At 45.5% G+C, this 27639-nt stretch overlaps 1 protein-coding gene across 1 annotated transcript in view; it reads right to left on the reverse strand.

The window, feature by feature from the left end:
• DYM (dymeclin) overlaps positions 1-27639 on the reverse strand; it is a gene marked incomplete in the record, with an annotated part of 586856 nt that overhangs the window by 309922 nt on the left and 249295 nt on the right. The window contains 4 exon segments of the mRNA XM_077463046.1: positions 1355-1468; positions 12496-12621; positions 15825-16003; positions 19229-19411. Coding sequence (XP_077319172.1) covers positions 1355-1468; positions 12496-12621; positions 15825-16003; positions 19229-19411 — 602 coding nt within the window.

Below are 27639 nucleotides of genomic sequence, written 5' to 3' on the forward strand. Positions count from 1 at the left end.
GGCAGTGGATCTAAGGTGTGGGTTATCAGCCATGGTTACATGCAAGTAGGGACAGATGAACGGACCTGGACGTAGAGAGTTTGCTTCCAGGCGGCTCATCTATCCCTAACCACATGTAACGGCATATTAACATGCAAACAGAAAAACATCTATGGTGCCCGTCACCACCAGCACTAGTCCTGTGCTCACCACTGTCAATTTTGGTAAACACAGAAGCCAGCTTCCTGTGCCGGCTTCTGTGTTTAGGAGTAACAGCAATTCTTCAGTGCATGACGGTCCAGCTTCTTGGCAGCCACTGTTCCTACACTGAGGACTGGGTAGGTAGAGAGTGGGTGAAAGAGCTCTATAGTAGGGAAGAGGGAGAATATTTTATTGCATGCCACAAACATTAAAAAGATCATGGAGCTTGTCACTACTGTTCCTATCCCCTTCTCCACCCAATGGTGGGCGGGCCTTGTGCGACTATCCATTCGATGAGGGGAAATAGTTTTACTTCTTCACCCGGGCACTGGATTAACCTGTCCCAGCACCGGCGTTAATATTTGTTTGTGAATCAGTCCTTGAAATTACATTAACATGATAAAGATTTTAGTGATTTGATTCACATCTACTATACAGGACACAGCAAGAGCTTTGCTCTACTATATGCCTCAGCAGCATACATTTACCTTTCCTCCCTACACGTGTCGCTCCATTTACTGCTGTGAAATACCAAATACTTGCAGGTACGAAGGAGCATATGATACCGGGGAATAGAAAGTAAGGTTATGAATTACTAAATGTTGAGGTCTGCATTAAAGCATGCTGGGTGTCCAGTGCATCCCTGTGCCTTTAAAGGAGGGATGGGCTCCCCCCAGGCTCACCTGCCCTCTGCCATTATAATGAATGTGCTTCCATTGAGGAGGCTCTCAAAATTTTGAGTTAGGACTACAGAAAATACCGGGGTGCTTTGACGGGGCTCTGTAGCTTAAGCATTTGCAGATGTGTGCAGACTGAACCCCTGTTTTTAACACATACTATTAGATAGGAAAATTTGGATGTTTGCAGGCTGGTCAGAGAGTTGAGCAGGGAATTTCTCTGGTTTTGTTTTGTATTCGTTTTTCCCTTCCATGTGCTCCTTGCTGCAAAGGTCATAGGTTAGCGCAGTGGCCATTTATTGTACTGCATTAAAGTGAACCTGTTTCTTTAGCCTATTTAGGCAAAGCACAGATTCACTGTCAGCATTTTTTTTTATAATTCTATAGTTGTGATGGGGATAAAAAACAAAACAAAAAAAAAACTGAGTCTGCTGCAGGCTGTGGAATGTAAATTTTAAAAATAAATTATTCCTGGATTTCTTTTTGAACATACTCACCCTGGTGCGGGTCATGTTGTACTGAATGGTTCGGATCACCACTAAGATGAGTAGACTGCCCAGAGAGATCTCAGTAAGTACACGTTCGGAGTACCAGGTGATGTTCTTTAGTATCTGCAGGTAAAAGACATTATCTCTTTTTAGCATTACATGATATAATCAATATATAGCTTATAACACAACAGTGGAACCTGTGGTTCCGGGGAAAGAAAATAAGGCCAAAAATCCTGTTAAATGGCCACAGGCATTTATGTGCATGAGGCATAAACAAGAAGCTAGCAGGCTTTCAACAAGCTTCAGGTATTCCTAAAGCTTACTGAAGCCTGCTAGAAGCTTATTTAAGGAAGATTTCCAGGTATGGATAGCAGACCCATGTACTGTATATACCTATGTATATATTATACCTGGTTGATGACCCTAGAAGCTGGCAATCACTGAAGTAAACAACACTTCTCCAGTCATCCCCATTGGCTTCCGGGTCCCATGGAGAGGCTGTTCTGATGCATTTTGAATACAGGAGGTAAGTGGCTCAGCACAGGCGCCATTAATTGGGCTCGCCAGAGAGGCGGGACCAAGCTGGACCAATGTAACTATGTAAAAATAGACCATACCTGGAATTTATCTGGTCAGCACGGATATTAAGATTTGTGATTAACCTCTCCAAGCTAGAACGTAATGGATGTGTTAACCACTTCCAGTCTGGGCCAATTCTGACATTCTTCTACTACATGTAAAAAATAAAATATTTATTTTTTGCTAGAAAACTACTTAGAACCTCCAAACATTATATATTTTTAAGCAGAGGCCGTAGAGAATAAAAACGGTGGGTGTTGCAATTTTTTATGTCACATGAAATTTGCGCAGCAGTTTTTCAAACGCAATAAAACCCCAAAAAAATGCACTTTAAGGAATTTTATTATGCAAAAGCACAATATAACACCCTATTGTTTAGTAAAAAAACAGAAGATGTTGTTATAAGAGTAAATTGATACCAAAAATGCCACACTTTAAAATTGTGTATGCCCGTGGAACAGCAACAAACTGCGGTACACACCTAGATATCTCCATAGTCAATGCTTTAAAAGCCTTTACAGGTTACCAGTTTAGCGTTACACAGGTCTGGCAGTAGAATTATTGCACTCGCTCTGAAGCTCGCAGCGATACCTCAAGTGCAATGCCATCACGGTTTACATATGCATGTGGGAATAACATGCATGTTCACCTTTGCGCGTGGGCATGGAGGAACAGTTGCAATAAAAAAAAGAAATGTAAAACGTATTATTATTTTTTTTTAACACTGTACCTTAAAAGGTTTGTTAACCCACATGATTCACTTTATATAATCAGCTCCGTCTTCTAATGACACGTCCCCCTGTGTGTGCTGTATAAAGAAAAGCCGTATATACCTCATCTGTGAGCGCTGATCAGCGGTCACATGACGTGCCAGATCTCTTTTCTCCCCATCTCATGGATGCAGCGGGAGGGGCCGAGATTCCCACGTTGACGTCAGTCTGGATCGGGGGAGGAGAGGAGGTGAGAGCCGGAGAGATGCAGCATGTCACATGACCACTGATCAGTGTTCACAGATAAGGTATATACGGCTTTTTTTTTTTATACAGCACACACACAGGCAGACATATTTTTATAAGACAGAGAAGATTATATCCACTAAATCATGTTATTATACAGGCAGGGAGGGAGGGGAGGGGAGAGGAGGACACAAGAGCAGAGAGGTGAGATAGCAGGGCTGTGGATGATGAAGGCATGCAAACTGACCACGGTGTCAGGGCTCAGCAGCCATGATTACTGTGGTCAGTTTACATAGGGGTGAGGAGAAACTGTCAGGATCAGCTTCAAATGACAAAGGAAAAGCATTGTGTCATATACCATGCTGAAAAGGAGCAGGATCTATTATTTTTATTTTGGGTTAACATACGCTTTAAATATTTGTGAACAACTTTATTGCTATCCCAAGGGATGAATAGCATTCCTTGTGATCGAATGGGCTGTGACAGGTCCTCCTTATGGATAGATCTGGGGTCTATCCAAGGTTTTGCCAAGCTGCTGGCTGAAAGGCTGGGTGATGCGACTGTGCCTTCCGTCCAAAAGAAAATGCCAGAATCTCATGCACAGGGGCTAAAATTGCTCAGTGTGTACGGGGCCTTAACTATAAAATTGTCTTTGTATGTGAAACATACATCTGGAGGCTCATGCAGGCCTAAAATTATTATTTCAACAAAACATCTCTAGAAATAACAGTGACTGTCAGCTGAGCTATAAAAAAAAAAAAGATATCCAGAAGAAAAAGGGAAGCCATTGACGAGGTCACCTGATGAAGGACCCTCTTCTTGTGCAATGAGAGTGCGAAACACGTTGACCCTTTTCACTGCACCTATGTTTTTTTTCTATACTGATAAAGCGGATGATTTATCGTAAGTGTAGCACATTGGATCCTATTTGTTACTTCTGCGTTTGGCTGGAAAAGTGGAGCTGGCACCACCTACCCAAAGGTGAAGGGAATGGTTTAGAAGACCCACCTAGAGTGGCAGCATATACCTTGTATAGATAACATGGGGCCCGATGCATCACGTGACAATGAAATTAACACGAGTAAAAAAATTAGATTTTTGTAAAATCATTCATTGTAGGACACAGCCATATCTTCAGATTGGTTTTATGTCAACACCTGAAGAAGCAAGACGCTAGGTACAACCAAAAACACGCCCTAGGGTGACAGACCCCCCATCTGCAACATACAGATCAGTCAGTAGCCAGCAGTAATAGGAACACCACTACTGAGGCAAACAAACAGGTCTGGTTCTGTGCCCTTCAATTAATTCAGAGAAAAGGATTTTACATGGAGTTAAAAAAAATATATATATATATATTTTTTTCTGTTGATTAAGATATGTCCCAAAGCAGTGGCAGATTTAAAGGTGTTGTAAAGGTAAATATTTTTTCACCTTAATGCATTCAATGCATTAAGGTGAAAAAACATCTCACAGTGCCAGCGCCCCCAGTCCCCCCGTTTTACTTACCTGACCCCTCGAAAGTCCCGTGCTCGCCCCCGACGTCCTCTTCGCCGCCCAGCCTGGCCGCTGATTGGCTGGAGTGGATGGATTGAAAGCAGCGCAGCCATTGGGGGGCGGGGCCAAGTGATACAGCGAGCGGCTATAGCCGTCGGCTGTATCACGGGAGCGCGCCCGCAAGTGCTTCTCACCATGCGAGGGAGCTCGCATGAACATAGTACTTGTGGAGGGAAGCAGAGACAGCCGCTGAGGAACCCCAGAAGACCAGGTTCGGGGCCACTGTGCAAAACGAGCTGCACAGTGGAGGCAAGTATAACATGTTTGTTATTTAAAAAAAAATAATAACTTTACAACCCCTTTAAAAAGGGTGGGCTCATAACAAATAAACCAAACAAAAAAAAAAACAAGAAAACATACCCCAGCAGAAGTCAAACTATCTAGGTAGGTGGTTCTCAACCTGGGGGTCGGATGATGATGTGCCAGGGGTCACTGAATCCTGGGCTGTCCCTGAAGCCCACACCACTCTTCCAGCCTTTTTGCGACCACCCAGCAGGGCTGCCCCTGAAGCCTGTGGTTGCCCAGCTGGGATGTTCCTGGAGCCCGTGGCCGCCCGCTCAGCCTCTTCGCACTTGCTCATTCAGTTCACGGCCTGGCTGGGAGGCAGACACTAGAGGTCAGCTGACTGGTGAGAAATGTGAAGTGAGAGGGGCTGGAGGAGACCATATCTCCTTATTTTGGCATAGGCGTCACTGCTGCGAGACATTACAAAGTCGGAGACGCAGTGAAGCCAGAGACACAGTGACACTACCTGTGATTATAGTTGCCATTAAAAGTCCCCACTACAGTTCTCAGATCAGCAGATGACCTTGATCAAGAGCACCTAAGTTGGCTGATCAGAACTTCCCCCAGCACTGCCATTCATTCCAACTCCCAGCCACCAAGGAGTAAGAGAAGGAATAAAAATAGAGGATACATGGAAGGAAGAGGAAAGGGGGGGGGGACAAAGAAAAAGGGAGAGAAAGCATAAGAGAAAGAACAAGAAAGATGGCTAGAGAGAGGGATGGGGGGAAAAAAAACAAGAAATTAGGAGAGATAAAAGGGAAAGAAAGGAGAACAAAGACAGACAGACAAAGAGTGGTACATCCTAAAATGTACCATAAGGGTTTTAATTCTGTACGAGTGGAAGGGACTGAGGGAGCGCTAAATGTCCATGGGTTAGGGCGCAAATTACTTGTCTTGGCTTGGGTGCGGACAAACCATGCTACAAAAATAATTTTACTGTTGGGGGTCCACACAACTTGGAAAAATGTTATCAAAGGGCCACAGCACTAGGAGGTTAAGAACCACTGATCTAGGTCCCAACTCCAAAGCGCTAGGTGAAAAACGGAGTTGTGTGTTGCAAATGGGGGATTGGCCACCAGCAGAGGGCTGCCCTTTGGACGTGTTTTTTGTTTTTGACTGCACTCAACAGCCTGCTCCTGTAGGTGGTGACATCAAACCCATCCGTCGTGAAGCTATGGCTGAATCCTTCAATGAACATAAAGAGAAAGGACTTTAATCGCCTTTATCGTACTTTTTTTTTTTTTAAATGAGTCAGAGAGGTTAGCTGGGGAAGGAAGGTGAGAGTATGCTTGAAAATGGCTTTTAAACAATGGTACACATGCAAACAGAAGAGCCTTTTACACTTTGTGAACAATAAATTTCATGAGTTAGCATAAGGCAATAAACATGACCTGATTCTCCCATCCAACATACCGTGTCAAACAGACGCAGATCAATATTATGGAAAACACATGGTAGATTGATCTAAATGAAACCAGTAATTCCCGTCTACCGCTTTTCACTCCATAGTAAAAGATTGCACGTTAAATCCAGAACATAAAGGCTGAATGACTTTAAAAGGATCATATTTATTTATTGTTCTGAAACATGAGTGAATAAGATCCAGCAGAAAATGTTGGCCAACGCTGGAGATGGAGCTGGAAAGCTGCCCTCCCCTCTGGAGTCAAGATATCAAAACCGCAGGACACAAAGCCCAACACAGAGCAGAGAAGAGAGGGAGGGAGGAGGAGAGCGCATGTAAAGTGTATGAGAACTATGTCATCCAGCTAAATGTATTTCTACGTTTAATGCCACAGCTTAAAGTGAAACTCCGCTATGGCTACCATCTAATGTTTGTAGTTAGCCTTAGGCAAGCCTTCCACACCATATGTGACAAGCAAAGGATTTGTATTCCTGTGCAGATTTACAAATCTCTGCTGGCAAAACCATCATATTTAAATTTCTCCCTACACATTCAGCTGCAGAAAGGAGCTTTGCACTGTGTGTGGAAGCAACAACCTCTCTGTAGAGGTCCAACATGCTAGAGCTGAGCAATCTGTACATAAAAAATGTTGCATAGCACTTTTTTATCCTCTCCAAGCTCCATTAATGTCCCTCCCCCCCCAACTTTGTCCCCTGCCCTGTATGGCTGGTAAATCCCAGGTTGGACTTACTTCTTGTGAGCCCAGGCTACTATGGACCCCCACCCCTCATGGGGGATGTCATCATGAAGTCTGGTCTCTCAGTTCTCCAGGACAGAGAAGGGTTTATACATCTTTATATGAGCACCACCACTTGGTCCAGCAGGAAGTACTACCCACTGCTGCCAACAATGAAGATAAGGGTCCTTGATATCACCAGAATGGTCTGAAGACTGCAGGAAAAAAGGCACGTAAAGAGTTTTATTAAGTAAATAAATACGGGAGGGGGGGGGGGGGCTTCAAGAGGGAAGGCGGGTGGGGTTGTTGAAAGCTAGAATCCCATTTTAAGTAGCCCTATGCCTCCAGTGATGTCCGCTGCAGACTCTTGGTTGCACAAACTGCTGCTTGTGCTCTTCTGGGTTGAATGACATTCAGCTTCATACATGGGAGGTCAGAACGTCATTGACAGACCCGGAGGGGGGGGGGGGGGGGGGGTGTCGGTTGTCAACATCACACCGGCCTGGGCTGCTTTACAATACGGTGCTTGCATATATCACATGGTCAGTTAGAAGCCAACTGGAAAAAAGGAATGCTAAAAAAAAAAAAAAAAAAAAAAAAATGTGTAAAGCATAATCCAGGTCTTAAAGGATAAACAACCGCTATTTGATAAAATATGGAACCCCTTGCCCTTTTATTTACAGTCACCGGATAATTGGAGGTAGTCTCCTTGGCGAAATAGCATTGGATTCCTGGATCTCTAGATGGACATTTCTTCTTCCCATTCTTCCCCTTCTCTTCTTTTCCTGCTTTTGCTTTTGTAAGACTTTCTTTCCAAGTTGTTTTTGATGATAATGACGGGTCCCACATCCCGACTTCTGGTCCTATCGGAGATTTATCACAGTACGGAACCTGTCATACCTTTGAATTTACATTGTTAATATTTTTGATGGGATCACTCTGGGTTTGTCCCTTGCTTCTAGTCAACTATTGAACTTGTGGACTGTTCCTGGGTAACTCCATGGTAGCGAGTACTACCTGATTAAGATATGGGACAATACCGATATCCCTTGATTTGGATACTACTGCATATTTTTACTGTTCTTGATAGCCTCAACAATGCAAATATGTATACTAAAAATTGTATTCCTCCATTTTGTTAAACCAATAAAAAACAATTGAAACAAAAAAAAAAAAAATGGTAAAAAGATAAAATGTCAGGGTGGCTCCAAAGAGGGAAGAACAGAAAACTAAAGTGGGGGAAGGGGAGTGCTCAACCTGGGGTCCGCTTTAAGTTAACCTCTGGCTTAGTCCACCTTAATAAAGGTTTTAATCCACTACAGTCTGGTGCCTCAGGAAAACCTTTACTTCTTTCCGACCTGCTAGCAAAATGTCCCAATTCAGCAGAACTGAAATAATTATCTTCTGGTGAAAACTTAGATTTATTTCCCAAGCGGAGTGCTGATGCGTTGCGAGCCACACGCACTGGAAAAACAGAGCGTGGCAAAAACATCAAGACAAGGCTGGCATTTTGGGATTAAATGGCAGAAATTACCAGGCAGGAAAAAGGAAAATGAGCTGGGATCAATGGACTTAGCCAATTTATTATGTTGGTCCTAAGGGCAGAGCTTCAATAAGAGCTGCTTGAGTGTATAGAACACGAGTACCTTTTTACACGATCGCACGAACGCCAGCGTGTGCGGCCCTTGTCTGATACAAGAATGATGCTGCCGCAATCGTATTTCAGGTTGAGTAATTTGGACTCACTGGCGAGATCTCCCTGTAGGACTACCGAGCTCTCCAATGACACAATTAGGATGACAAGAGAAGAATGCAGCTGTGAGAGCGAGACAATAATGATGGCTGCAGGAATGAGATGAAGCTGAGAACGGAGATACACAGAACTCACACAAGGGGTTCCCAAGGTAAAAGAAGAGCGATTTATCCAACAACCAACCACCATAAGCTTAAAGATGAACTCCAGGCAAACAGCTAGATGCACCGATGAAATACGCATACAGGAAACGTCTTCATCCGCCAAAGAATTTGGATTTCTGTCCATGCAGTCCTGAAATTTACCCTGCTCTAGCACACAGCCTGGCCCTGTCTGGCAAAGCAGAAGACTTGATTTTCTCTGCTGCGGTTTTGTAAGGTTATGTCCCTCCTCCAATCTGATCACAGACGTACAGAATTGAGTGCAACTCCAAAACCAGATGCAACAGTCCACGTTCATTTTTAAATGGTTCAAAAAGGTAATTAAAACCGCCAATGTGTTTCACTCCGCCCCCCTTCATCAGGGCTTAACACAACATAAAGCGTGGATGGACTTTTTTTTTTCCCAGATCTTTAGGAGAACTAGTATTGAACTCTCTACATGGAGTAACAACTTGAACGCAGCCGCTGAGCAGCAAGTTTGGTTTTCTGTCACTCTCTAATTCTATCAATATGTCCCTTGCTGAGCACTGCAGCACAACTGTCTAGCTCCTTGTGCTGCCCACCCTCTCCTAGTTTGAGCTCTGCTATACAGGGTTTGCATTGTGTTTATATCTGTCCAGAGTTCAAATTTAAAGTAGAACTATAGACAAAACTTTTGTTTTTCATTTTGAATAGAGTAGGGGGGGATATAACCCCTGTAAGGTTAATTTTTGCCATATTTGTCCCATTTCAGAGATTTCCCATCACTTCCTGTCTCATAGCCAAAACAGGAAGCGAGAGGAAATGCCTGCAAATGAAGGGAATACCTTGGGGACCCTTAGGTCACCAGAACTAGTGTCCCCATGGGAAGATTTTCCCTCTATTACCATAGCTCTCAACTGTCCCTGATTTGGAGCAATGTCCCTCTGTCCTCCTCATTTGTCCCTCATTTTGGGATGATCTATGTAGGTGTATATGAAATGCACCATTTACTTTTCAAGAAGTGTTTCCCAGAGCTAAATCCTAAATGTCTGCATTTGTAAATTTGAAAAGCCAATATAAAAGGTATAGTAGTGGTACAAAAAGCACTTGTGGATTTAACCAATCTTTTTTGGGGGGTTAATGCTCCTTTAAGGGGTCGTGGTGGGGGTGCATCCTATACCTACATACTTTTGCTAGTAGGTGTCCCTCATTCCCATCTCAAAAAGTTGGGAGGTATGTATTACTTTTCTGGGGACAACCCAAAATGTGGGATTTTCTTTACTTTCACTTTCAATGATAATGGTAAACAGGACGAAAAGAGAAGATGAATCTCCTTAACGGGGGGACAGACTGCAATAAAAACTGACAGAGGTTCTAATTTTTGTCTTTAGTTATACTTTAAGGCTGTGTTCACACTATCTTTGCATTTGCGGCTCACAGCAGGGGCTCGATGCGTCCTGGTTCACCACTTCAAGTCCAATTTCAGCTGGAATTTTTGGCTGCATTCGGACCTGAAATAGACCAAAAAGACGCACAGGGCTTCTGTACAAATTCTTACTGGAGCCGCAGTTGAGATATGTGAACCGGCTACATAGATCCCTTCACAGCCTAAGTCTTAAGCCCCTTTCACACTGGGACGGGGGCAGCGGGTAAGAATAGCGGTAAAGCGGCGCTAAAAATATTGCCGCTTTACCGTTGTTTTAGCGCCTCTATTCGGATGCTAGCGGGGTGGTTTTAACCCCCACTAGAGACCGAGAAAGGGTTAAAAACCACCACAAAGTGCTGCTACAGATGCCCGCGGTATAGCCATGTTGCCCCACCGATTTCAATGGGCAGGAGCGGTGTATACACCACTCCTTCACCGCTTCAAAGATGCTGCTAGCAGGACTTTTTTGAGCGCCCTGCCAGCGTACCGCTCCAGTGTGAAAGTCCTCTGGGCTCTCACATTGGAGAGACAGCAGCGGCTGTTTTAGGGCGCTTTGCAGGTGCTATTTTTAGCGCTGTAGCGCCTGCAAAGAGCCCCAGTGTGAAATGGGTCTAAAAGAAAGTAAACGCTGTGGTTTTTTTGGGTTTTTTTTCGCTGTAGAGAAAAGTCATAATGTGCTTGTATGCCTTGCATAGTAGCACATTATGTGAGACTTGCTTGCAAAGGTCCCCGCTGCAGGCCGCATCCATCTTCGCCTGTCTTCCTTCCGGGGCCGCAGACTCATCACATCACATACACCTGAAGAAACGGCACGGGCAGCTGTTCCTTCAGAGCGATTCGCCGATGACATCATCAGTGCAGTATACAGTAAATATCTCCTAAACAGCGCACGTTTAGGAGATATTTACAGTACCTATAGGTAAGCCTTATTCTTGGCTTACCCATAGGTATAAATTACACAGCGAGGTTTACAACCTCTTTGATCAGTACTGGTTTTAGTAATAACTTAAATACAGAGACAATTATTTAATATGATAAAGAGTAGATACACTTATATAATCTTACAGACTGAACTGGTCCTTTGAGGGCAAGCATAATGCTGATGTGACCCGTGATGAAATGGAGTTGGGACACCAGTGCTGTAAAGTTTCAGGCTCTCCTGAATGTGCCCTGGAAGCACCGGTAATGCTACAGACAACCTGAGACCAAGTAATCCAAGCTGCCTATGCTTCAAGTCACAAGAGTGAGCTTGCTACATCCTTCCCTTGGTGCATCTGTGAAGTTAAGCGGACTACAGACTGATCGAAATTTCGAATCAGTGTACGGCCCCACCCCTGTTGGGTAGACGTCAAGTGTTTGATTGATTTCTGTTGAGCAAACAAATTGGAAAACATATGTCGATCAATACCTACAGACTGCTGATCAGTGTATTTAATTATTTTTTTGCCAATTCTTTATTTAGCAAATAAGAGAAAATAGTACAGAGGTCACTTTCTGCAATCATAGCAGACCTAAGTGTACAGCAGGTTTACAAATCAGCAAGAACATATCAAACATCGGGCCAGGTAGGAGAGAAATGCAAACCTCAGAAAAACAGTGACATGGAGCTAGAAGCCCACTTCTTGAATACTATAATAGACTGAAAAGTGGAAGACTGGCGTCTCTTACACCATGGCGCCCAGTCACCTCTGCATTTTCAGCTTAGGAAAAAAAGCAAAAAAAAAAAAAAATGGGACCAGCGGGGATTATAACAAACAAGCAAACAGACACACAAAAAAAAAAAAAAAGAGGGGGTTTGTTGGTTAGGGCTACAGATGGGAAAGTGAATATGAAAAGGGGAAGGGTCCGCCAGCCCTCCCCCTCCTCCAGCTTGTACACCCGCTGTTAACCAGAATTGCTTATGATCGGTGTATTCTGACAGCGCCAGGTCCAGCTGAGAGAATACAATGTCCCGGTGGATTTCAACTTCACCTCATTTGTGTGGATGGAGGAATTTGCTAGTTATTTTTATTTTGTTCAGCCAAAAACTAGCCCTTTATATCCAGCTTTAGATAAAAAAAAAGCGACAGAAACCCCAAATATATGACCAGCAGAGCAAGGAGATTGCAGAAGATGAGAATAGAGATAGACATGGTGACTTAGAAAAGCATAGATGTCACAGCTCATATACACCAGAACTTGGCCACGTTTTTATACAATGTGTGCACAAACCAAATTATACCGTGTGAATGTTATCTTTTTCATGCAAAGCTCACATAATGCTTGGTCACTAAGGTAATTCCTGAAACTTTCAGTCATCTGTTGCTTTCTTGTGCACAGTAAAAGTCTTACCACTTCATGAATAGAGCGATTGAAGCCATCATCTTCTGTCAAGATGAGAAGAATGATCAGAGCCATATAAACGTGGTGGGAATTCCGATCCTCGACATGGTACAAGATCTCCAGAATGGGCAGAACCTTCAAAAAAAAAAAACAGATAAGTATTACACCACAAGCCCATTTCTTAAACTCCTAATATGTTGCCACTTGTCATCTTTAGACCCTCTTGACCCATTTCTGATCCCTTCCATTCTATGCATGACTGCAGGAAGTCATTAATGTGCACCTTCCATTGATAAAGTGGACACAAACTTAATACAATTATTCAACTGATGATATGATCCTGAAACTTGTGTTGAATCATTCCTAGCGGCATCCAATCTGCTTTCTGGGAACCCTGGTCATCATTGGGGCACATCAAAACACCAAACTGGACTCACACTACCCCAGGACAGCACAGCTCCCAAAAGTCACAGGAATACCCACTGTTGTCACAGAGGAGGAAGAGGAGAAAGGACCAGTGTCCTTCGGGCAACGCCAAGAAAACGTCCGAATTGAGGGCATATATTTATTCATTTTTGTCTTAAAATAAATGAGCAAGAGGGTTTCACCCAGTGACCCCGCCCCTTATGGCATCACAGTCCCGGGGCATGATGGGAATGTAATGTCATAAAGGGCGGGCCACCGCGTGACATCACCCGGTGACCCCGCCCCATGCCTATATAAGTCGTTGCGCACCCCCGGTCACGGCATTACAGCGGGGGAGAGCGTCATGTCAACATCAGAAGAAGAGAACAGGGAAGGAGACTACAGAGAAGACCAGGCCAACGCTGGCAAAAGAGCAGAAGATAGCGGAGGAGCCCGGCAGAAGAACCGGAGAGCAGGAGAAGAGGCCAGAGAGCGGGAGAGTTGGAAGAGACCCCCAAAGTCGTAAGAGACCCCCGGAAAACCTGTCTAGTGTGTTTTTTATTGACGATTTTTTACCCCAGGTGAATGGGTAGGGGTACCATGTACCCCATACTCATTCGCATAGGGTGGGGGGCCGGGATCGGGGCCCCCCCCTTATTAAAAGGGGGCTCCGGGACCCCAATAAGCCCCACGACCACAGACCCCAACAAGCGACGGCCAGAGTTGTCGGGAAGAGGCCCTTGTCCTCATCAACATGGGGACAAAGTGCTATGGGGTGGAGGGGATGCAGGGTGCCCCCATTCCCCAAAGCACCCACCCCCCATGTTGAGGGCATGCGGCCTGGTACAGTTCGGGAGAGGGGGGGCGCTAGCTCATCCCCACCCCCTTTCCTGACTGGCCAGGCTGCGTGCTCGGATAAGGGTCTGGTATGGATTCTGGGGGGACCCCCACGCCGTTTTTTCGGTGTAGGGGGTTCCCCTTAAAATCTGTACCAGATCCAAGAACCCGGTATGCTCTTGGAGGGGAAGCAATGCCGTTTTTTTATTAGAGAGAGGGGAGTTGTCCCTCTAATAAAAGTTGCTTCTTTCTCGCGTTCACTGCAATAGGAAAATTTGTTTTTTCTATTGCTGTAAACGAGAGATGTACAGTACCCTGTCGCCGAGAACCAGCGCGTTGGGATCGTGCTGGAACAATTCTCGCTGTCAGATACTGTATTTACAGTACCTTTAGCTAAGTCTTATTATAGGTTTACCTATAGGTACAAACAATCCATGGAAGTTTACTTCCTCTTTAATTACCACTGGGTTTTTTAGTTTTTGCTAAACAAATGAAAAAAGACTGAAAACTATGAAAAACACACCTTTTTCTTTGTTTGGTATAAAATTTTGCAAATAGGTAAATTTTCTTCTCTGATGAGGCTGCACCAATGGGCGCCGGTGAGGCTGGGCGCCGGTGAGGCTGCACCAATGGGCGCCGGTGAGGCTGCACCAATGGGCACCGATGAGACTACACCAATGGGCACCAATGAAACTGCCCTGATGGGCACTGATGAGGAGGCACTAATAAGGAGGCTATGATGGGCACTGATAGGCGGCACCGATGAGCACTAATAGGCAACACTGATGGGGCCACACTGATGATCAGTGCTCTAAAAATCAGTGTAAATGTGTGCTGTCACAGGATTGCCAGTTATCGGCTTTCCTTTCCTCACACAGTGACAGCTCTTAGGAAAGGAAATGCTAATAATCAGCGTTTGTTTACATGGGATCAGCTCTGATTGGACACAGCTGATCACATGGTAAAGGGCCATAGTGATTGACCCTTTAACTTGATCTGTGATCAGCTGCGTCCAAAAGGACACAGATCTCAGAGCGTGCCTGATGAGCAGGCGGAGGGGTTCTGGGAGGATAGACGCATCCCCAGAACTGGATGACTACACTAAAGCCGTCTTTTGGCTATAGCACGGCTGGCAAGTGGTTATTCTTAGATGTGATGGCTGCATTAGTTTTATTTTTAGGCTTGCTTTCTTTTATTTTATCATCTAGTGATTCAGCCAGTAGGTCTATTTTTTAAAAGAACAAGTTGTCTTGCAGTTGTATCAACTTACAGGGAGGAGACAAACCAATTACCATTATTAGGGTTTCTTACAATAATCAGCCTTTATTCATGTAAAACCTTTATCCCAAAAGGAAAAACAACTGTTTGTTGTAATAGTATATAAAGCTAGAGCTAGAGTTTGGATTCAATTTGTTATTGTATTTAAATCTGCTAGTACATCCAATACTTCCCTTCCCCCAAACTGGCATGGCTGCTGTCTAAAGGTGCCCCCCCCCCCCCCCGCGTGTTCCTCCATCCAGAGTGGAGGCTCGCTAATACAGGAGGAGGTGTGTTACCGGCCAGATCACAAGGTGAACAGAGGGGGGAAAAAAAGCCAAAGAAAACCAATGCAGCCAGCACATCTAATGATTGGTAAGCTGTAATATATTATCTTTTTGGATCTTGGCTTATTACTGCTTTAAGAATACCTACATTTCCCCTTTATATGACTTTTCTGATATTGAGATGCTGGGGTGTCCGGGGTAGCCAGAGATCACCTGACATTTGCCCGTTAGCTGCATGACCCTACACAGGGCACATTTAGAAGCTGGTAGACTTCAGATGATTACTGTCTCTCCAACATATTTCTTTGTGGACAGGTTCCTTTTAAAAAGCTGCCAAATCAATAGCATTATCCATAACTTAACATGCAATAAAAATGCAAGAAGAGAGGTCAGAGAGCATGCTCTGTGTATGCGTTTCAGGTCAGTGACAAGGTTCTAAAGCTAGTAGATCAAAATGACAGCTAGGCAACTGGCATTTTCGGAGTAAGAGGTCGGCCAGCATATTTCTCTCAAAGGTTTCTCTTTTATATACAAATTATAAACGATACTTACAAGGCTCTCGATGTCTGTGCGGGACAGGACGTAAGTGCGAACATTGCTGTTCTGATGTAGTAAGGTGTACAGGAGGAGGGTGGCCTGGTCGGACGTTTGCTGCTCGCAGAGGGCTGTGTACAGACTGTTGAAATTGATCTGAAATGAGTGCGCGCTGGGGCTGGGTGGAACAGAGCTGTCTGAAATAAAAGATTGGACATTTCTGAGTGGAGTAATAAAATGGACATCCCAAACTCATCTGGAATTAGGCAATTGTCCACATTTTAAAAAAGTATTAAAAAGGTTTACTAAATTTCAGACAACACATCACCTTTGCGATGTGGCACTGCTTCAGTTAAGGAGGTAAGTTCACACTTCAAAAACATTAATTCACGAGGTCCAATAGCAGCTCATAGAGACTATGGTCTATGGCAGTGGTCTCCAAACTGCGGCCCTTTGCTTTCCCTTATCATGCCCTTGAGGTACTGGGCCTTTTACGGACACCAATGATGAGACACAAATCCTCCCACTGACACCAATGATGAGACACAAATCCTCCCACTGACACCAATGATGAGACACAAATCCTCCCACTGACACCAATGATGAGACACAAATCCTCCCACTGACACCAATGATGAGACACAAATCCTCCCACTGACACCAATGATGAGACACAAATCCTCCCACTGACACCAATTATGAGACAAATCCTCCCACTGACACCAATGATGAGACGCAAATCCCCCCACTGACACCAATGAGGAGACGCAAATCCTCCCACTGACACCAATGATGGTACACTATTTCTCCCACTGACATCACCAATAGGGCACTCACTATTCATCCTACTGATAGAAGTGATGGGACACGGTTCCTCCCATTGACCCCCAACGATGGGGCACGGTTCCTCCCATTGACCCCCAACGATGGGGCACGGTTCCTCCCATTGACCCCCAACGATGGGGCACGGTTCCTCCCATTGACCCCCAACGATGGGGCACGGTTCCTCCCATTGACCCCCAACGATGGGGCACGGTTCCTCCCATTGACCCCCAACGATGGGGCACGGTTCCTCCCATTGACCCCCAACGATGGGGCACGGTTCCTCCCATTGACCCCCAACGATGGGGCACGGTTCCTCCCATTGACCCCCAACGATGGGGCACGGTTCCTCCCATTGACCCCCAACGATGGGGCACGGTTCCTCCCATTGACCCCCAACGTTGGGGCACGGTTCCTCCCATTGACCCCCAACGGTGGGGCACGGTTCCTCCCACTGACCCCCAACGGTGGGGCACTGTTCCTCCCACTGACCCCCAACGGTGGGGCACTGTTCCTCCCACTGACCCCCAACGGTGGGGCACTGTTCCTCCCACTGACCCCCAACGGTGGGGCACTGTTCCTCCCACTGACCCCCAACGGTGGGGCACTGTTCCTCCCACTGACCCCCAACGGTGGGGCACTGTTCCTCCCACTGACCCCCAACGGTGGGGCACTGTTCCTCCCACTGACCCCCAACGGTGGGGCACTGTTCCTCCCACTGACCCCCAACGGTGGGGAACTGTTCCTCCCACTGACCCCCAAGGATGGGGAACTGTTCCTCCCACTGACCCCCAAGGATGGGGAACTGTTCCTCCCACTGACCCCCAAGGATGGGGAACTGTTCCTCCCACTGACCCCCAAGGATGGGGAACTGTTCCTCCCACTGACCCCCAAGGATGGGGAACTGTTCCTCCCACTGACCCCCAAGGATGGGGAACTGTTCCTCCCACTGACCCCCAAGGATGGGGAACTGTTCCTCCCACTGACCCCCAAGGATGGGGAACTGTTCCTCCCACTGACCCCCAAGGATGGGGAACTGTTCCTCCCACTGACCCCCAAGGATGGGGAACTGTTCCTCCCACTGACCCCCAAGGATGGGGAACTGTTCCTCCCACTGACCCCCAAGGATGGGGAACTGTTCCTCCCACTGACCCCCAAGGATGGGGAACTGTTCCTCCCACTGACCCCCAAGGATGGGGAACTGTTCCTCCCACTGACCCCCAAGGATGGGGAACTGTTCCTCCCACTGACCCCCAAGGATGGGGAACTGTTCCTCCCACTGACCCCCAAGGATGGGGAACTGTTCCTCCCACTGACCCCCAAGGATGGGGAACTGTTCCTCCCACTGACCCCCAAGGATGGGGAACTGTTCCTCCCACTGACCCCCAAGGATGGGGAACTGTTCCTCCCACTGACCCCCAAGGATGGGGAACTGTTCCTCCCACTGACCCCCAAGGATGGGGAACTGTTCCTCCCACTGACCCCCAAGGATGGGGAACTGTTCCTCCCACTGACCCCAAGGATGGGGAACTGTTCCTCCCACTGACCCCAAGGATGGGGAACTGTTCCTCCCACTGACCCCAAGGATGGGGAACTGTTCCTCCCACTGACCCCAAGGATGGGGAACTGTTCCTCCCACTGACCCGAACGATGCAGCCCTTTGTTTAGACAGTTTGAAGACTCGCACACTGAACATGGACTAAACCCTACTTTCGGTATGAGGACAACTGTTGCCCACATTTACTGCACCTGGCAGGGGGTCCACACAGGACTATCCTCCACTTTCCCTTCCCTCCCCCTGCCTCTCCTCCTTAACCCAGGCAAATACTCCCTTTTGATTTCTTCTTTCATCCTTGGCCTTCTACTTTTCTCTTTTCCCCATTTTCAACTCTTCTCTCCTTTTTACTAATTTCGCCCTTGGTCTCTAATTGGCACCCCTCTCTATCACAAAGGTATTCTTTCCTGCTGACGTGGAGCACTCCCCTATAACATTGTTAGTTTCTCCCTCTTCTAAGCTATCAATGACGCCCTTGGTGCTCTGCTGATTGTAATGGTTTGCCTTCAATTGCCACTGTAATATTCAAGCAGAATTCAATATCCTTGCCTCTGCTGTACATCTACTTCTGAATGCTAACTTCAAGTCCCATTTTACTTGTTGAAAAAAAAACTTTTTTTTAAATCCAATAAAGCTTTTGTGAAACAAAAAACACTACTTAACTCAATGTTATTGTGCATAAATAATTTAACCGGAATTCTACAGGCAAGACACGAAGGAGCGTTCCTTTAATACATTGCCAGAACACTGTAAAAAGCTTAATCCACCTAAAACAATTTGCCTTTTGGATGTGCAATAAAGTGTTGAATTATCCTTATTTTAACTAGAAACCCCAGTGGTGAGATCTTTACAGAGCTGTCAAGCCCGTTACGAGGGGTCACACAGTCTCTGCTTAGTTTTCCATTGACCTTACAGTAATTAGAAAAGAAAGAGTAAGATATTAAACCAAATTAAGCAGAGCTCTGACCTCTGTGAATCCTTACCTTTGGAGTCCAAGTGGTGGGTGGAAGAGGGTACTTTCAATTACAACGGCAAATAAGCATACCTTGTGTATTCCTGAAGGAAGTGATAGACTGTCGGAAAGGATTCGGACAATCTGGTGCATCAGTTAGGTTGGCGAGGACCAGAAGAAGTAGCAGACTCTGGTTAGCCAGGGGTGAAGACTGCTCCTGTTGGGGGGTTGGTTTGCTACCCACGCCGCCTAGTGTTAGCACTGTCCAAAGTCCACCTGAAAGACAATATCATGACCATATCAATTTGGCTGTGCTAAAATCTCAGATCCTTTAATCAAATATTTCCTTTTTTGTGTATTAAAAATCAAAGAACAAGCTATTTTTACGAGTTTGTAAAGCCATTTTCATGGGTGCAATATGGAACGGGAAACTTTGGGGTCCAATTTAAAGTAAACCAAAAAGGACAAAAAAAGAAATTTATTGTAGCTTATCAGTCCTCAGATGTTGTGGCTACATTAGTTTGTTTTTTGTTATTTCAAACCATGTAAATTTTCAACAAGTACCTGTTGATACTGACAAAAAAACTTGTGTCCTTGTAGCTTTCTGTGCATTGAACACAAACCTCAATTAACGTTGCGAATCTTCACAGCTCTCTCTTCCAAATAGAATAGAGATGAGGAATTGTGGGTGTTTGAAGCCCAAATCAAGAAAGCAGCCTTGGATGACAACCATGTTCCTGAATAAATACAGTCAGGGACGTCTTTAACCACTTGGGTACCGCGCTATTGCCGAATGACGGCATTAGCACGGACCTAGATTGCTGGGACTACGTCTATTGACGTCGTCCCGGTTACGAGCGGCCTGCGCGCCCCCTGAGGGGCGCGCGCGGCGCGCTCTGTGATCGGCGAGTCCGTGAGACTCGCCTGATCACCGATCCGTGTAAGGGGTCGATCCCGACCCCTTATCACGTGATCAGCTGTCAGCCAATGACAGCTGATCATGTGATAAAACGGAGCCGGTAATCGGCTAGTATTCCTCCTCACGCTGACAGCGCGAGGAGAAAAAAAAAAAGCTGATCGCCGGCGGCCGTGTTCGGGACATCAGTCCCGATCACGGCCAGCAATTCAAGCGGACACCTGCCCCCTGCCAGTGCCCACCTGCCACCCGCAGTGCCATCCTGAAATAAAGTAAGTGCCCCCCTGTCAGTGCCACCCAGCAGTGCCCATAGTGCCCACAGTGCCACCCAGCAGTGCCCACAGTGCCACCCAGCAGTGCCCACAGTGCCACCCACAGTGCCCAAAATCTGCCTCAAAGGTGCTGCACCCCAGTGCCGCCCATCAGTGCCCAGCAGTGCCGCCCATCAGTGCCCAGCAGTGCCGCCCATCAGTGCCCAGCAGTGCCACCTATCAGAGCCACCTATCAGTGCCACCTATCAGTGCCCATCAGTCCCATCTATCTGTGGTACCTATCAGTGCCCATCCGTGCCACCCATCCGTGCCACTTATCCGTGCCACCCATCCGTGCCATCTTATCTGTGCCCATCTTTGCCCATCGGTGCCGCCTTATCTGTGCCTATTAGTGCCGCCTTAACTATGCCTATCAGTGCCCACCAGTGCAGCCTATCAGTGCCCACCAATGCAGCCCATCAGTGCCCACCAATGCAGCCCATCAGTGCCCACCAATGCAGCCCATCAGTGCCCACCAATGCAGCCCATCAGTGCCCACCAATGCAGCCCATCAGTGCCGCCTAATCAGCGCACTTCAATGAAGGAGAAAAATGACCCGTTTGCAAAATTTTATAACAAACTATTAAAACATGATTTTTTTTTTTTGCATCTTTTTTTGTTTGTTTAGCAAAAAATAAAACTCCGAGCTGTAACTAAATACCACCAAAAGAAAGCTCTATTTGTGGGAAAAAAATGATAAAAATTTCATTTGGGTACAGTGTTGTATGACCGCGTAATTGTCACTCAAAGTGCATCAGCGCTGAAAGCTGAAAATTGGTCTGGGACTGAGGGGGGTTTAAGTGCCCAGTAAGCAAGTGGTTAATATTGATTGGACCCTGGGCAAAAATTTTCTTAGGTCCCCCATCCCCTCATGAAATTTCACTCTCGACCTGATCCGAGACATACAATAAATAGCAGCTAGACTTAAAATCAGTTTACTGAATCAGACCAGGCAGTAATTGCGTTTGGTTGCCTGCGGTTACAGCATATCATTACTGCTTACGGACTGGTTGCTAGAAGTTACAGCACACATTACAGCTCACTGATTAGTTGCTAGACGTTACAGCGCATCATCTCCTCACTGCAGAGGGGCATGATGTACCTACGAATGCCGCCTTTATTTACATATGGATGCTGGTTATTTACATGTAAACACAGGGTCTGCAGGTGAGTCTTCTGTAACACAACAACAGAGCTGGGCAGCATTAGTACCAGCACAGGACTAAAACTTCAAGGGACAAGGGAATTTAAACTGGGATAGTTGGCAAACATGAGGCAGCTGCTTTGGGCCCCACAACGACAGGGCCCAGGGCAGCTACCCCTTTTGCCCTGCCTTAAATATTGCCCTGAATACAGTACAGCTAGTGAACGTTGTAACCCTAGGACAGTTCGTGTGGAAGGTCTCATTCAACAAGGCAGCTGAGGGGGTGGCAAAAATTTACCACCGACCAGTGTGAGGTGTATGGGATTATGCCTCAATGTATGCGGTGGTGAAGTCTCTTCATAGTGTTTAAAGGAGTTGTAAATGCAGAAGGTATTGTATCTTAAAATGGAAGTAAACCCATTGATTTAAACAGGTAAAAAAAAAGGCATGTCGGGAATGCTAACTGCACATTGGCTGTGCTCTCAGCCAAACTATCAAACATCCAATGGCTGGTGTCATAACGAATCACATGTGCAGCACCATAGCAGTTGAAGATTAAACAGAGGCAAAGATGGCAGCTTCCTTGGCTGAAAACTATAGGGGAGTTTACTTCCACTTTAATGCATTCTATATAGTAAGATAAAAAAAAACTTCTTTGTGTAGCAGCCCCTCCCAGCACTCCCCTAATTACTTACCTGAGCCCTTTCTCTCTGCTGCGATGTCCACGAGTGTCTTAGCGGTCCTAGACACTCCTCCTGATTGGCTGAGACACACCACCAGCGCCATTGGCTCTCGTGGCTGTCAATCAAAACCAGTCAGCCAATCAGGGGAGAAGGGGCAGGGCCAGGTCAGATCTCAGTGTCTGAATGGATACACAGAGCTCTGACTCGGCTTGGGTGCCCCCTGTAGCAAGCTTCTGGCTGAGGGGGCACTCACCAGAGGGAGTGGCCAGGAGAGCAGAAGAAGGACCTAAGAAGAGGAGGATCCAGGCTGCCCTGTGCAATACCAACTGCACAGAGGGGGAAAGTATTATTTTTAGAAGGAAAAAAAAAAACAAGCCTTTACAATCACTTTAAACAGGCAAGGAAAAGGTCTGCCTGCTTAAACGTCCTCTGAATACTGATCCATTGTCGATCATTTTTTGAGAGGCTGCCGCACATCAGAACAAGTCCTTACTAGCAAGATCACCAGGTGAAAAGAAAGGGAAAAAGCCCAAAAAAAGAAAAACAAATGCGGCTTCCAAAGCAAAGAACGGTTTGGGTTAAGATGTGCTTCAATTTATTTTTTTAAGGATAATTCTATGGTTCAGAATTTTTTGGAAATGCAGGAAAAAAAAAAAAATGGCGAGAGTTTGCAATTGCACCCAAAGGCACTCTAAGTTCTGATCGGTTTATGAATGGAAAATGATTAGAAGCTTGCGTTATTGTGAATCAAGTGGACTTTCTGCATTCGGCAGAGCTGAAATGTTTCCTGCACGTCAATGTCAATGCGATTAATGATTCTACTATTTGACTACTGTGGTTCTTTAAATCAAACACCACTCCACTTTGATATGATCTGGCAATATTAAAGACATTCTTTTTACTGACTGCTTAATATTAAATATTCCAGATTTGTGAAGCGTCCTCCGCTAAAACCCACAGAGACCTGTCAAATTAAATTCCACTAAAGCCGTCACTTGCGCTCCATAGAACTGACGTTCTACCAACCAAATATAAAGGATTAAAAAGATATATTTCTTTAGCAACGAAGAATGGTTTTCAAATCCCCCTAGGTGAAGGCTCCTAACAATTCCTTTAAAAGCGCAGTCCCCAAGCCAGAGCCAAATGCTCCCACCCAAAATCAGCTGTACAACAAACAAGAGCGGGCGATGAGGTCATGCAGGAATCGAGCAAGCTGCCCTTCACAGCCTGTAAAATGTGGCAGGCGAGGAAAAACATTCCAATGGCCTTACATCTTCTACACAACCATCAGAGGTGACTCTCAGAAACCAGGACTATGGAACACAGGCAGTCAGGATATAAGCCTGCTGGGTACGCTTAGAAAGGCAGGTAATTTTGGGCGACTTTATGATGCACATGTAACTACTGGGCATGGCAGGCTTGTAAAATTTTCATCAAGGCTCTCATACCCGAGGTGAGATCAGTAAGATGGTGTTTGCCCAAGAGAGATGGTTCCTCTGGCAACCAAGAAACAAATTCTCAACCTTCTGATCCATCAGCAAGCAGATTTGCACAGCATTCATCGAACTAACTGAATAACCATTTAAAAAAAAAAAGCTAAAATAAAATGTAAAACCCGACATTGATGTCAGGAAGAATAAAGGACTTCTATCTGTGCAAAATGACCATGTACTGGGCAGATGTTGTGATGATCTAAAGTCTTTGGGATACCAAGTGGATGAGTTATGCCGCGTACATACGACCGGACTTTCCAGCAGAAAAGGTCAGATGGACCTTTCCAACAGATATTCCAATCGTGTGTGGGCTTCATCTGACTTTTTTCTTCAAAAATCCCAACAGACCTAGAAATAGAGCCTGTTTGAAATCTTTCCGAAGGAATCAATTTCTATCGAGAAAACCGTTTGCCTGTATGCTGGTCCGACGGACCAAATACATGTAAGGGCAGCTACTGGCTACTGGCAACTGAACTTCCTTTTCTAGTCCCGTCGTACATCATCATGTTCAAAATGAATGGACTTTGGTCCGTTCGTGTGTGTGTGGGCAGGTCCGTTCGATCGGAACTCAGTCGGCAAGACCATCGGACCTTTTCTGCCGGAAAGTCCGGTCATGTACTTGGCATATGAAAGCCCTGATACAATTTTTCTGTAAAAGACCAGCAGCGAAGGGGTCTGTAGGCTAAACATACAGAACAAAACACTTGTTTGTGTTTAAGGAATTGCTGTCCTTAACAGATGTCCAAAGATGGTCAGTATGAACCTGCACGTCCCACTAGCAGCACAGGAGATGTCTTGATTGCCCATCTTCATAGTCTACACATGAACAGTCACACAAAATACCCCTGTTTGTCTTAAGGCCCATACACACGATCAGACTTTTTGACAACAAACATGCAAATTAGCTGTTTTGGAGCAACATCCGACCGTGTGTACGCTCCATCGGACAAACTTTTTTGGTTTTCATCTGACTTTTGTTGGCTGTGCGAACGGACAAACTTTCTGGCAACAAAAGTCCGATGGAGCAAAGTCTGATCGTGTGTACAGAAAACCATAGGACTTTTGTACAAACAGGCATGCTCAGAACCAATGCAAAAGATCAGACAACAATATAGAAGTTGACCAAAGGTGGCGGTAAATAGCAGAAAAAACACATAATTTGTTGAAAGTTGGCTGAAAAAGTTCTGCTGTGTGTATGCAATACAAGTTCAGGGCCAACTCCCTTTGTACAAAAATCCAAGGGAAAGTTTGTACAAAGTCCTATCGTGTGTATGAGGCTTTAGGGTTTATTTACACCAGATGCGCTAGCATGTGCGCTCAATGCACACATCGTGGTGTGAATGGATCCAAAAGGTAATGGCTGCCCTGAATAGATGCCAAAGGTAGCCAGGTGGTACTTGCATGTCCCACTGCTTTCGCTGCATTAAAGGGCAATTCCGAATTAGTAAAATACCATGGAATGGAAAAAAAATAAATAATACGTTTTAGTTTATAGCTTAAAGCCTATATTGGAGAAGACATGCACAAAAAAAGTCAAGTGGACAGCAAGTGGTCTCCCATTCAGCTAATCTTTTCCAACCTCCAGTACTTACTTGCCAACGTATCAATTTCAGTAGAGAAGGCTTTAATACCTCATTATCTGAGCTGCCCCATGGCTGGGGGGGGGGGGTTAAACTAGCAGCAGGAGAGGTGGAGGGAGCACAGATCGACAGATTGAATAAAACTGAAGCAGAGAGATGCATGCATTACAGGATCTCAGGTACAGCTTACTCTCCAGCAAGGACAACCATGAGCAGGCTAGTAGTAATTAAAAAAAAATCTCACTACAAATCTGTGGCAAATAGTAATCAAAGGCACAATGCCTTGAATACGTCATACTGCAGATATATAGCCCTGAGGATCTAGAACAGGAGTGCCTAGGCACAGGTAGTGCGCACTGCTATTTATTTATTTATTTTTTTAGAAGCAATTCAAGGTAAAAAATAAAAAAATAAAAAATAAAAAAAAGGTTCACCGTCACTGGCTTAGCCTATTAAACCAAAAAATTAGGTGTACTTTCCTATAAAAGTGCTAAATCAATGTTGCTAAAAGTAAATGATACACAGTTATCAGGTTACATAAACAAGGTAACATGAAACAAGTGCTTATCAGTTTAAATGTGCAATTACTTGTAAATTAAATAAAAATCTATCAAGTCCACTAAAAACACAGCCACAATTTGTGCAATCTAGTGCTTGCTTTCGTGTATCACACCATTAGGTGCTTCTTCATCTTAGGGGCCAGGGGACATCCCTTCCTGTGGCGAAATGCATTGGATGAGATGGGGTCTGGCCTGTGACATCATCATGTCCACGGACTGTCAGCGGCGTGGCAATACATGCTTGATCCTCTGTATACATTGTACCTTTCCTTTAGAATAAAAGTAGATTGGTTTTAGCCAAATTACACAATGTGGTCTGCCTTTGATCACCCTTGTGTTCTCGGAGGGCACCAGCTACTCATTTGTACATGCTGTGAGCAGGCCGTGGGAACTGCGGTATTGACATTGATAGCTCAGAGATCACTGATATCCGGTAAAATGCTGAAGCACTTGGTGGTGTGAATCACTAAAGGAAGCACTGGAATTCTGTCTGTATTATTTTTAGTGAACTTGATGGACTTATGTAATTTCATGCCATTTGACTCACAAGTGAGAACACTTTTAAAGAGATAAGCACTTGTTTAAGGTCACCTTGTTTATGTATCCTGATCACTGATAAGTTTGTGTCAATTACATTTGTGACATAATTGATCTGGCACGTTTATAGGAAAGCACACTTAATTTTTGGTTTAATCTTGGTTTCAGTTTTATGTTCATTCTCGTTTTCAAACTGATAGTGTGCTGCTTTCTGAGGTGCATTCATTTACTAAGTGTTTTTTTTTATTAATTTCTACTTCTTAGCCTATAACAGGGGTCTTCAAACAATGCAGCATAAGGACCACTTTATACATTTTACAAATCCCTGTAGGCTGAAAAAAATCCCCATCAGTGTCCCACCATTAAATCAGAGTCTATATCAAACTCTCCTTCACATCAGAGTCCTGATCAAAGTCCCCCCCCCCCCTACTTACAAAGTACAGGTGGGGGTTGGGAGGGATTGAAGCACAGACAATTGGCAACATTTGCTGACCTTAATGCATTTCTAAAGGCTGAAGGTTTTTTTACCTTCATGCATAAAGGTAAAAAACCTTCTATGTGCAGAGCCCCCCAATTGTTACCTGAGCTCTCTCAATGAGGAAAGAGCAGAGGGGTGGGGGCCAAGCCCCGGTCCTATGTGTCTGATGGAGGCATAGAGCCGCGCCTAGGGAGAAAGCATGCAGTGGGGCCCCCAGGGCATGCGGCTTTCTCTGGGGGCACTGCTCAAGGGGGAGGAGCTAGGAGCGCTGCTGCGGGACCCCGAAAAGAGGAGGATCAGAGCTGCTCTGTGCAAAACCACTGCACAGAGAAGGTAAATATAACATTTTTTTAATAAGCTTAAGACCCCTTTCACACCAAGGGCGTTTTGCAGGCACTATAGCGTTAGAAATAGCTCCTGCAATCCGCCCTAAAAAAGCTGCACCATTGTCTGTAGTGTGAAAGCCCGAGGGCTTTCACACTACAGCGGTGCGCTGGCAGGACGTCAGGGAAAAGTCCTGCCAGCAGCTTCTTTGGAGCGGTGATTGAGCGGTGTGTTTACCGCTCCTCCACCGCTGCTCCCCATTGAAATCAATGGGGCAGCGTTGTAATACCGCTGGCAAAACGCCATTATTACGGCTTATTGCTGGCGGTTTTAACCGTTTCTCGGCCGCTAGCGGGGAGTAAAAGCGCCCTGCTAGTGGCCGAAATGCGCGGCAAATCTGGCGGTAAAAATGGCGGCGTTTTACCACCGACGCTATGGGCGGTGTGGTGTGAAAGGGGTCTTAATACCACTTTAATCC

This window comes from Lithobates pipiens, unplaced genomic scaffold, assembly GCF_037356315.1.
Source record: "Lithobates pipiens isolate NorthernLeopardFrog02 unplaced genomic scaffold, aLitPip1_a1.2 Scaffold_3, whole genome shotgun sequence".
NCBI lineage: Eukaryota > Metazoa > Chordata > Amphibia > Anura > Ranidae > Lithobates > Lithobates pipiens.